This window comes from Branchiostoma lanceolatum, chromosome 5, assembly GCF_035083965.1.
Source record: "Branchiostoma lanceolatum isolate klBraLanc5 chromosome 5, klBraLanc5.hap2, whole genome shotgun sequence".
Lineage (NCBI taxonomy): Eukaryota > Metazoa > Chordata > Leptocardii > Amphioxiformes > Branchiostomatidae > Branchiostoma > Branchiostoma lanceolatum.
The window spans coordinates 2,267,725-2,279,706 of NC_089726.1; the positions used below are offsets into that span (position 1 = coordinate 2,267,725).

Here is an 11,982-nt window from a genome sequence, read left to right on the forward strand (position 1 = left end):
ACTAAAGAATACAATACATGAATATTTAATCAATAATCTATTCACCTAACAACTACAGATATAGGTCTGTATCTAATATTGACTATAACTAGTTTCTGGTGGCTTCCAATGTGGAAGTGTAATAATCAATATATGTTTCCATTTATCAATATGACATATAAAGATGCTAACACCTGGATGCAACCGTTGGTCATATTTTCTGCATTCAGTTACTACTCACAACACATTCATGAACAAACAGTATCCTAAATATCTAACATTTACGATACTGTTTCCCTCCTCACTAGTGCAACAGAGTAGGTGCAGTTCTTCCTTAAACTGTTAGATGGCGCTTCTAGACCATTCAAGCAGTGGCTGATGTACATATGCAGCCTTAACCTAGCTATAGTAAGAGGTTTTACAGATGTCTACCTTAAACAAAGGATTCCATAAATTTGTCGAATAACTAGGCCGTTTACAATCTGTGCTAAAGCATGTATGACTTTATCTTACTGTCTTTTAAGTGTCCCATGAAAAAAAACTATGCCACATTACATGGATGAAAAGATGTCTAAAAGAAAGTCTTACATCTGCTTGAAGATCTATATATCAAACCAAGCAAACCGCAAGCAGCTTTCTTTTCAACTGTAAGGTGGTACTTGATATTTCAAGTTGCAACCCTTAGTCTACGACTCTACTGCTTATTTACAAAGCAGAACTTTAAACTACTGACATGGAGTTCGCTCCTATTCTGTATATTCTATCTACAGAAATTCAATAAAGTAATCTCAACCAACAACACAGAAAACAATTAAATATTCACATCTTTAAATGTTGAAGCTGGAACTCCCAGCTTGATACATAAATTTGTTTTTAATTTTTCTAATATTGCGTACTGTATTCTCCTTCTTATCAGCACAGGTTATACTTGAACCATACCGTTAACATTTGATGTGCATTAATTTTGTACATCAAAGTCTGACCCTTTGAAGTTTGAGCAACAGACTGTTTGAACTGTGTAGTGACATAATGCAGGGTTCTCTCCAACCCTATAGCTAGATTTTTCTTTTCATAGTCTGTCATCACAGCGAAGCCATATTCACCTCCTGGTGTGATTTGACCTACTTCTCATCTTTTTCCAATTACCGGTAGACATTTTGTATGGACAGAATGGTCATAACATTATACAGAAGTAGATGCTACTTGAAACGTCTGACTGTTTCTAAAATCATATCCAGTTGCTGCAGTACCTGCTATTTGATGGTGTCCGTCAATAACAACAACAATCTGTCAAACGATGGAATGACGGCTGCTGGGGAGAATCCATAGTGTGTGACACTGAGACTAAAAATGTTGTTGAGAAATAAAGATTGATTTCAGTTGATAATTTTGTTCCATGTCTCTGAATACCTTTGTTACTGCCTACAATCAGTCATTGTACATCATCGTAACATGGACTGAGTGTTTTTGAATGGCTCTGAGATTGCTGATGGATGGATGGACAGAAGAGAAGAAGACAACTTGGAGGAGGTCAGCAGTCCGTCCGTTTTATCTGACAGTTGAGAAGCTGAGAGAATCACACAGCACAAACGGCATGTCCACATGTAGTCTGGGGAACTCCAGCTCTACTATGCCCTGGGAGGGAAACAAGCAAAACGGGGCATTAGCAAGTCAACATTTTCTAACTTTCCCAGGGAAATAATGAATGGAGCTAACATTAGGAGCAAGGAGAGGTAGCTGCCTAGACATTAATAGCAAGAATTCAACTGTGTATCTGAAGACTGGGTTGCCTCCTCAAGTATTAGCTTGTAATACAGTCTATTTGTTGCTTTACATTTGGGAATTTGAAAAGTATGGGTCTTAGTCTCTTACTGCACATTTTATAATCTCAATCATTGTAAATATTGACTATGGTGAAATTCTCATTCAAATCAGCCCTACAGTATTGGATATGGCTAAACAGTCCTTTTGAAGAATATGTGTGCAGAGTAATAACTATTGGTTCATAAACTTTATGCAAAAAATCGTAATTTCCTGTCCAGTATTGTCTTTGTGTATTACCATTAACTGGGCTAGCAGTATGGATAACCATTGGACAGCCCTGACTATACATGTATGTCTTCCATTTAGCCAATCTAAGATAAAGTATGATTAACAAGAAGTGACTTACCTGCGGTGTGAGGTCGTCGAATATCCTCCTCATCCCTGCCCGTTTCTGTCCATTGCACACGTAGTGAGTCTCCTCGTAGAACTCATGGGCCACGTCTCCGTCCAGGTCCACAAACAGCGAGCTGGGAGGTGACAGGACGTCAGTTACAAACAGAAACAACAAATCAACAAATCATTCTGTATATTAAAGTCTGTTCATGGTTCCAACTATGCATTGGCAGCAATATGCATTGAGGGTAATTTACTAACTTGTAAACTTGTTCTTGTCTACACCATGCTTTATACATGATGTGTTTTATCTATGTCTCCAGGGCCATACTACTCCCAATGCATTTCGCTGCACTTGTACAGTTGAAACCATGAACACCTGCTAATCACTGCTATTATTGTATTACACTGTACCACTGCAATTCATTTAACCATCTGAGGGCTTGTGCACATGTCAAAGGATATCAGACTAGTAATACTAGTAGTATTACTAATATGTTTGTATCTAGTAAGTTACATTCAATACCTTGTATTTTTTCAAATGTACATCTTATATATATATATATATATATAACATTATATGTCAAGTCAAGTCAAAGCCTTTGATTTTCTTCGAAGTGCTTGTTCGGCCACATGACCGCTTTTCAACAAGGTCGAAGTGAAGTGGAGGGGGAGGAAATCTACAATGAATGAATGAATGACTCAATTTGTGTTCTTGTTAGTATTTCATAACTGGTAAATGTCCTCCAGGCACCAAACAAACAAACAAACAAACAAACAAACAAACAAACAAACACACCAGACTGATTGGTTTGATGCACCCCACTTCGGCATATAAGCCTTGGAGTCCAGCCTTATTAGCTTTCCGTTCGCTACCCAAGCCAATGGCAAGGAGCGGAGCTTGGGTAGCGAACGGAAAGCTAATAAGGCTGGACTCCAGGCTAGGGCATATGGCTTCTCTTAAATAATTGATACCTGTGGCTGTGATGGTTGTTTGATCATGTGTGACTATTGTTGATGTAAACCTGAAGGGTGGAGGTGTGTGCTACTTGCCTCCCTAACCATTTGCATAATGATTATCAAATTAGATCAAACCATTTTGTGCTTTCTAACTGTGATAAACACAAAATAGAGCTCAACAATAAGTTCAACACGCACTTGTACATGTGCATGTTTGCCTTAGGGGTGTGAGGAGGCGTGTCGTCATTAATTTCCTTTAAATTTGCATACAGTAATAAACAGGTGACATCATCTGCTTTTCTTTATGCTGTTGTTTTTTACACGGTTTAAATTGGTGTTCAGTTACGTTACAATCTCCTTCAAGACACTAAAAACACCCTATTTTGTTGACAATAATTGAATCCAGCAGGCTACTTAACCTGTCCTCTACCAAACTAACTACGCCGGCTGTAGAGGAGAATTATAATAATATTTTGCCAGGGGAGTTGGGCCACCATATAGGGTTACATAATTGATACCAAGGCCTTAGCGCAGACTGACTTTCCTGGCCAATTTTTCACCCTAGTTTTGTCGAATATACAACCCATAATCCTTTATGAAGACGTGGTAAAGGCTTCTCTTTTCTAGTCTCTACCAGACTAACCACACCGGCTATGGAGAAAATATATATTTGCCAGCGGAGCTTGGCCACCGGAGGGTTTCATTTGCAGGCGCAGAATTATCAATTAACCTTACTGTGGACTGACTCTATTATTCGTTTTTTTGACGAACTACTAGTATAGAATCCATAACCCTTTAAGAAGACCTGTCGGAGGCTCCTGATTACGTACCTTCTCCGTCGGAAGACGAACGGGGTGGCCATGGCGCTGGTCCCGGGCCCGGGGCTCGCCCTCCCCCAGGCAGGGCTCCCGGGTTCCCCCGTCGGCAGCGCCTTCTGCTCCCAGCCGAACAGGTACTCAGCAGAGCGGCGAACTAGTCTGGAACCCCACCCTCCCATCCTGCCGAAATATCTCTTCATCTAGACACGACTAGCGCCGGATTCCGTCAAACGTCAGACGAAAAACAACAAATTTCTCGTTCGGGCGGCCATTTTTTTCTATGTAAGGTCAAAGGTAACAGGGAGGAATACATCACTAAAATCATAGGAGTTCTAGAGATTTTTCTTTTTTACTAAATTGTCTAATTTGTAAAAAAATCCCTTACTAAAATTCACATCTATGCTTTATCATAATTTCATATTTATATACTTTTAGAATGAAATACTTAGTCTATTGCAGTAAAATCATGATTTTGGACTATTTTTAATGGTTTATCCCAGGAACAGTTCAAAGGTCAGCCGGCTGTAGAATTTGCCACGCTCGAGCTCGAAGGAAGCCGGAAAGTTTCCTCCCAACTTCTCAAGAAGTCTTGCGGCGACTCTCATGCTGAATCGAACCTTCTTCAGATCCGCTTCTCTCGCCAAGACGTTGTGCCGTCCTCAGGGTTCCTCCGTGCCTTTAAGGAAGCGTTCCAAGACGATGGACTCGGAGGCTGTGCGGATGTCTCGGCGGATGGTCTGGGTGGATCTGGAGATGACAGGTCGAACTTCTTCTCCTTAGATACCCCCAGATGACCCCACCAGGGGCAAAATAGGGGGGAGGCCCCATGGCCCCATGCTAGGGCGGGCAGACCTACTGTAGCTGATGAGGTTGTTACAACTGAGCCAAGCTTCTCCATCTTAGAGTAACTTAGATACCCTAAGGCGGGCAGACCTCCAGTCTGGTTCCGAACGACCTAGCTGTGGGGGCTGTCACAACTGAGCCAGGCAGGGGGGTTTCTAGACACGCCCATCTCCATTTCTGTAGCCCTTGGGCCACACAATTGTGCAAGTCACTACAGCAGGGGGATGGTCCGCTGGTAGTGATGTGTATTTAACTTCCATCTCGCTCACTCACTCTCTCCCATAGCTTCCATACTCTTTCCCAAATGCTGAGTGCTAAGGAGAGAAAGTAATACATAGTCAATTTTGAACATCCGCATGAAAGCTCATCTGTGTTGGTAGAGTACATACTGGAAATTTAAACTATAATCCAACACAAGGAAGTTGAACTAACCATAAATTTTCGGCTGGAACTCCAACCTTCATCAGATGTTTGAATCACTGCGTTGAACGCCGGGAAGTCCGAGACGTGATGACGTCAGCAGTCTGACGAAGGTATGGAGTTCCAGCCGAAAATTTATGGTTAGTTCAACTTCCTTGTGTTGGATTATAGTTTAAATTTCCAATAAATTTTGAACATCATTTGTAGGTCTGGACCTGGACTCGTGCCACATCATCGAGATGGCGTGCCTCATCACCGATGACGACCTGAACGTCGTGGCCGAGGCTCCGGACCTGGTCATCCACCAGCCGGACGCCGTCATGGACACCATGAACGACTGGTGCAAGGTTTGTTCGTTTGTTTTACTAGTTAAAGTGGAGCCTCTTCTGTAGATTAATCCTACAAATTACACTTACATACACATAGACAATACAAGGAGAAAGCTAGGCGGTTTGGGGCATGTGATGTCTTTAATCTGTGAAACTGCTCTGTGGTAGAGGCTTATAATGGTTGTACAGAGACATCAACGGCCAAAGACTGTGGTCTTGGCGGTCACAACACAAACTGTAATGTATTACGTACAGTGTTGGTAAGTTTAAACAATTTTATGCGTTCTTAAGATAAAAGTTAAGATTGCAGCAAGAGCGGGATGGTGGTAACATTGCAAGGGAGGCGAGCCGGCCGCACGAGGCGGCGGATTTCGCGTTATGAGCGTGGCACGAGCGGAGGTCAGAGGTCGCTTCCTCCAGCGTAATTCCCTACGATTGGTCCAGACCAATCCTACTATGATTATTGAATAGTAAAAAAAATAATAAAAAGGTAAAGCATTCATCCTCAATTGAGATGAAGCATAATGTTTTTTTAGACAAAAAAATAATATATGATAATATTCACCTTGAATATTCACCTTGAAGTTCAGCCAGTAGGTATCCTTAGGGGAATGAGGCTGTGCGTAGTTGGTGCTAGTAGTGCGCATGGTAGTTTCTTTGATAAAATGATGATAATAAAAACATTTTTAAGATTGTGCGGTTCTTGGTGCAAAATGTTCTTGATGTTGGCACATCGGCAATCAAATCCAACTCAAAGAAGAAGCAAGTGTAGGTGACATGTTGCAAGACCTTCAATGGGAATCACTACAAACAAGAAGGAAGAGAGCCAGACTCACAATTTCTACAAGGTGCATCACGGCCTCGCCACCGTCAACTCACAGTATCTACCCTCGGTCAGCCGACCAAAACGTCAGACAAGTCTCCACCCCTTGTCCTACGACATCCCCTTCTACAGAACGGCCTACAGACAGTTCTCATTTTCCCCCCGGACAGTTGCAGAGTGGAACTCTTTGCCTACAGAGATGGTGGCTGCCCCCTCCCTGGCGTCTTTCAGGGACAGGGTGACCCACCTCCACTAGACCCAGCTAGTCACCAGACACCTTCACCCCCCCTCACAACCGGTACAGTCAACAGAAAACCATTCCCAGCACAAGCACTACAGTCAAGAGCAGCAGATTCATCAACAAGTTGATGTTGGCTGCCTAACCTCAAAGAAGAAGAAGATCCGTGCTGTGTTTTATGGCACACTTTTAGACAGATTACCCAAAGAGGCTCGGTGGGCGTCACTCCATCACCAGGGAAGGTCGTGTAAAGTGCCTTTCCCAAGGGCACAATGTCGGGTCTTCTGTAGATCAACTGTAATCTCCAGACAGATCAAGCAAATTCGTTTAAAAAAAAAACTGCCAAAGTGTAGAAATCATTGCCACATGAAGTACAGTAAGAGGCTAAGAGCATGATCTTCACTAGATAGTTTTAAACCACGCTTACAGCTAGATTTGCAAATTTGTTAGGTGTGACAGGTTGTGCCGTATAATGTGCAGTATAAATACTATAATTATGAAACCCTTTTACTTTACCTATCTGCCTTCTAGTTCTACACATCAAAGAACCCAACAAATGAATAATGAGAACAGCATTGGGATTACCCATCGTTGGCCAAAGTCTTACTCTTCTTCCCTTTCTGTTCCCCAGGAGCACCACAGGAAGTCTGGGCTGATGGAGGCTGTGCGGAAAAGCAAGCTTTTGGCACAAATCTGCAATAAATGTTGTAAGAGCATAAACTTGCAGTAAAGGTCTTTCATTCAATAACCAACGACTAAACTGTTTTTTTAAAATCTGTACTTCAGCAACACCATGGGAAGTCAAACTCAAGCTGTACGGAAAAGCAAGATTTTGTCACACTTAAGCTGCAATTAATGTACTTAGCCTGTAAGAGCATAAACTTGCAATAAAGGTCTTTTATTCAATAACCAACGACTAATTTTTATTTATTTTAAATCTGTACTTCAGCTACACCACGGGGAGTCAAACTCAAGCTGTACGGAAAAGCAAGATTTTGTCACACTCAAGCTGCAATTAATGTACTTTACTACTTAGCTTGTAAGAGCATAAACTTGCAATAAAGGTCTTTCATTTAATAACCAACGACCGAATTGTTTTCCCATCTGTGCCTCAGGAACACCATGGGAAGTCAAACTCAAGCTGTACGGAAAAGCAAGATTTTGTCACACTTAAGCTGCAATTAATGTACTTAGCCTGTAAGAGCATAAACTTGCAATAAAGGTCTCTCACTCAATAACCAACGACCGAATTGTTTTCCCATCTGTGCCTCAGGAGCACCATGGGAAGTCGGGACTGACGGAAGCCGTGCGGAAAAGCGAGCTTCCACTTCATCACCACGACCTGTACTTAGCAACCCTTGCAATAAAGGTCTTTCACTCGATAACCAACGACTGAATTGTTTTCCCATCTGTACCTCAGGAACACCACGGGAAGTCGGGGATAACACTGGTATCGGTACAGGGTTGACCCGTTGTACTCGGCAAAGTATTTTTGGACATTACAAGCTTATACTGTCCCTCATTGACCAATGAGTTGATTTTTTTCTTCCCATCTGTGCCTCAGGAGCACCATGGGAAGTCGGGACTGACGGAAGCCGTGCGGAAAAGCAAGATTTTGTCACACTTAAGCTGCAATTAATGTACTTTACTACTTAGCTTGTAAGAGCATAAACTTGCAATAAAGGTCTTTCATTCAATAACCAACGACTAAATTGTTTTTTAAATCTGTACTTCAGGAGCACCACGGGAAGTCGGGACTGACGGAAGCCGTGCGGAAAAGCGAGCTTCCACTTCATCACCACGACCTGTACTTAGCAACCCTTGCAATAAAGCTCTTTCATTTAATAACCAACGACTGAATTGTTTTCCCATCTGTACCTCAGGAGCACCATGGGAAGTCGGGACTGACGGAAGCCGTGCGGAAAAGCGAGCTGTCGCTCCAGGCGGCGGAGTACGAGATGCTGTCGTTCGTGCGGCAGTACACGCCGCCGGGCGTCTGTCCGCTGGCGGGAAACTCCGTCCACGTGGACAAGAAGTTCCTGGACAAGTACATGCCCCAGTTCATGAACCACCTGCACTACAGAATTATAGATGGTACGAACAATATCATTGTCATTATACATTGTAATATAATCCAGAGACAAATAATAGCAGTTTATTTCCATCTGGGTTCAAAATTCCAGTATTTGGGCACACATGCACTTGGGCCGGGGACCTGACGGAAAAATTCAGGTGCACAGAAAACATTTTAGGTGCATACATGTATATATAGACTAGTTCAACCCAAATCGTAGCTAATTTCAATATTCTGAACAGTCAAGTAATACAACAAAGGTTTCCTTTTTTGTGCTGTTTACTAGTGAACAATAGTACCTGAATGTACATTACCTCACACAAGTATCTAGGTGCACCCAATATTTCTAGCCCAGTGCTTGGTCGTCGCTGCAAGAGGTTAAAAAGATACCCCGAGTTGGGTGAACTGTAGTTGAAGTTAAGTCTATGACTGCTAAGGTGTATGTATCTTGTACAGATTTGACTAAAGTTGAAGTCATATGAGTAGCCTGAGTGGCATCCTGTCTAAGTTCCAGGCTTTACCTTCACCAATGGCTATCGGATGAGTACAGTCGGTGTAGGACTGCTAATTGCTGATCTTTGTGTATCTTGTCTCACAGTGAGCACGATTAAGGAGTTGTGTCGGCGCTGGTATCCCGAGGACTACAACGTGTCTCCTCAGAAGTCAGCCACCCACAGGGCCCTGGAAGACATCAGGGAAAGCATCAAGGAGCTGCAGTTCTACAGGAGTCACGTCTTTAAGAAAGTATAGCGTCTTAACTGGAAGCATTCCAAACGACGTCTCCCTCGTGCACTTTTGTTGTTTCATTTCGCGGCCCAGAAATTGGACATTGCTGTCATTATATGTTATTAGTTTTACTAAAAACTGCTTTATTAATTGTACTGGGCTTATATATGTCTTAAAGTTAAAAAAGGTAGCTTTGTGGAAAGAAAGTGTCTGAGTTTAAGGTTTTATTATTTGGTGAACAGCAAACTTAAGGTAATTTTGTCCATTATAGTTATTGTAGTTAAGTTTGCTGATGTGATGCTACATTGTCATTCCAGAAGAAAAAATGGTAACACAGAGTATCAAAACTTACTTTAATATTGGAATTTAACAGGCAAAAGCCTTAAGTCAAGTGACAGTTCTTCTTGTTTTTCTCTTTTGCTCAAGAAGCGCCTGTAAAGTTAGTTTCATGTACTGATTCAGAAGCTTTTTCTTTGAGACAAGAGAAATTGTTGTATACACATTAGCTTAAGTGTTACATAACTTCCGTTAGGTCTGTTTGCTTACTTTAACTTATGAGTTGTCGATAATTTTGCATATTGTTGGGTATTACCTCGGATCAGGGCTTATCATGAATGGTTGTGTTACATGATATACATTTGTAGTTGCTATAAACAATTTTTGGAAATTTACCATGTTGGGAAAGAAACGAAAAGTGCCAAATTCGTGTGACTACTAAGCATGTCTGTATGTCTAAGGTACCAATATCCAAGTCTGTGTAACAGAAACTGCCACTGCCCCGGGCAGTTGGTCCGCTAAAGGAGTTACAGTTTGGGACCTAGGTAAAAAAATGTAACTCCCTCAGCGGCATGTTATTTGTCTATTTGACCAATTTATAATATTTTTCCATCGACCTGTGGAGCCTGGTAGAGGCTAGATATCTTCAGGCTTTTGCTAATCCTAACAGTAACAACTAAATACTAGAAGCAACTAAGAAAAAGTAAACACAACAATCCTCACTGTTAAGGTAGGGAAGTGGTGCATTGGTTTTGACCCCTTTAAACTCTCATAAAATCACAACAAATTTAAAGTTTCATCCTGATGTTGGGAACAACTTTTACAGACCAAAGTCAATATCAAATCTGATGCAATGTAAAATGTAAACCTGAATCTCAAATGAAATGTAACTAATGAACTCCTTATGATAAATGTAGTCTCGACATGTGCAGTATACTATGATTTATTTTTGCTGGTAAAATTGTTGCAGCTTTAGTAACAACTTAAGAAGTTAGTTTATTTGTCTTAGATATGAATAAGGTTTGTCCCCATGAGTCTGTGGTACTGACATGTATTCAGTTCATGTGAGCTTGGTGAATTTCTCATCCAACTTTTGCACAACTTGTCCACAAATTGCAGAATACACCAGTTATGAGACTTGCTCAATAGAGCTAGATTGTCTGTATGTGTGATTTCTTCCTGTGACCCTGGATAGTTTAATCTAGTACTGCGTACCTAAACGTAACATCAGGTACCTGTGCCTGGCCCTGAACAATTTGAAAAAGCAACATGTTCTGAACTTCTTCACTAATGACAGAACTTCTTCTGAACTTCTTCACTAAAAACAGAACCACAAATAAACTGTTGTCAATTTGTCAGTATCTTTATCTAAAGACCATAACTAGGTTTCCTACTGCCAAACTCCATTGGCCTTGCTATCAAAACTCCCAGCCTGCCTGAATGATCTGTAGCATATCAGTTACATTGTACGCTGTTCCAAGGTATCACTTTGGTCACGTTTGGTGTTGCATTTGAGATCAGGAGATCAGTCATAAAATAAGCACATACTTGGTGTAAATTTATACCGGTACAGTACCGGTACTTCATGATCCGGTATTTTGGACCTGTACCTAATCAATTTCTACAATACCGGTCCGCAGCACTAGTTTAATCCCACTAAGAGTAGCGAGTATGGATGAACAGAATGTCTGTATGAAAGTTTACCTGAAGTGTGCATACCTCGGGCCTGCTAAATTGGAAAATCAACAGGAAAACAGAATCTCAGAGGAAAGTTTGTACTTTGGCGCACACAATTACATGTAAGGGTCAGGTGTAAGTTTTCACCTCAGCCTTCTGTTTTCATGATTTTTTTTGCTAAAATTAAAACAAATAATCTGTTAACCAAGAAATTAAATTGGTGTGGCCTTAGGGTACCCAGCTGGATCAGTAGAGTTTACATTACTCACACATGTAGATGACATTGAGTCTTGTCTGGCTCCCCAGACACATTCAAAATTTTGCAACACCGAGACCTGACATTATGAGAAGTTGAACTGTTCTCAAACTCGAAGAATTGACTCACAGAACTCGGAACAATGATTTTGATACCTGTATCTATTTAATTACCTGTATGGCCACACCAATTTAATTTCTTGGTTAACGGATTTTTATTTTCCCCCAAAAAAAATTTAGAAAAAAAAGTCATGAAAACAGAAATCCATTAACCAAGAAATTAAATTGGTGTGGCCTATCTACCAACTACCTGTATCTATCTAAGCACATTGACTGATGATGATGATCTGTTCAATTGGTAAAGACAACAGGTAAAACAGAAGACACACAAACTTCTTAAAGTTTCA

General features: G+C 41.2%; 2 protein-coding genes across 2 annotated transcripts; one reads left to right on the plus strand and one right to left on the minus strand.

Moving 5' to 3' along the window:
* Window positions 1-1,376: 1,376 nt before the first annotated feature.
* Window positions 1,377-4,208, minus strand: LOC136434371 (tumor suppressor candidate 2-like). Its single transcript, XM_066427158.1, has 3 exons — window positions 3,927-4,208; window positions 2,150-2,270; window positions 1,377-1,614 (listed from the first exon to the last, which is right to left on the minus strand). Exons 1-3 carry the CDS (start codon window positions 4,112-4,114, stop codon window positions 1,528-1,530), a joined length of 396 nt encoding a protein of 131 aa, XP_066283255.1. The 5' UTR covers window positions 4,115-4,208; the 3' UTR covers window positions 1,377-1,527.
* A 200-nt stretch (window positions 4,209-4,408) lies between these two features.
* On the plus strand, window positions 4,409-9,872 carry LOC136434372 (oligoribonuclease, mitochondrial-like). Its single transcript, XM_066427159.1, has 4 exons — window positions 4,409-4,674; window positions 5,385-5,524; window positions 8,451-8,661; window positions 9,240-9,872. The coding sequence occupies exons 1-4, from the start codon at window positions 4,518-4,520 to the stop codon at window positions 9,389-9,391; spliced, it is 660 nt and encodes a 219-aa protein (XP_066283256.1). The 5' UTR covers window positions 4,409-4,517; the 3' UTR covers window positions 9,392-9,872.
* Window positions 9,873-11,982: the final 2,110 nt, after the last annotated feature.

Coding starts and splice junctions, on each gene's coding strand:
- LOC136434371 (XM_066427158.1), bottom strand. CDS start 4,114: ATGAAGAGATATTTCGGCAGGATGGGAGGGTGGGGTTCCAGACTAGTT. Junction 2,271..3,926: donor TTCGTCTTCCGACGGAGAAG/GTACGTAATCAG, acceptor GTCACCTCCCAG/CTCGCTGTTTGTGGACCTGG. Junction 1,615..2,149: donor TCGACGACCTCACACCGCAG/GTAAGTCACTTC, acceptor TTTCCCTCCCAG/GGCATAGTAGAGCTGGAGTT.
- LOC136434372 (XM_066427159.1), top strand. CDS start 4,518: ATGCTGAATCGAACCTTCTTCAGATCCGCTTCTCTCGCCAAGACGTTG. Junction 5,525..8,450: donor CCATGAACGACTGGTGCAAG/GTTTGTTCGTTT, acceptor TCTGTACCTCAG/GAGCACCATGGGAAGTCGGG. Junction 8,662..9,239: donor GCACTACAGAATTATAGATG/GTACGAACAATA, acceptor CTTGTCTCACAG/TGAGCACGATTAAGGAGTTG.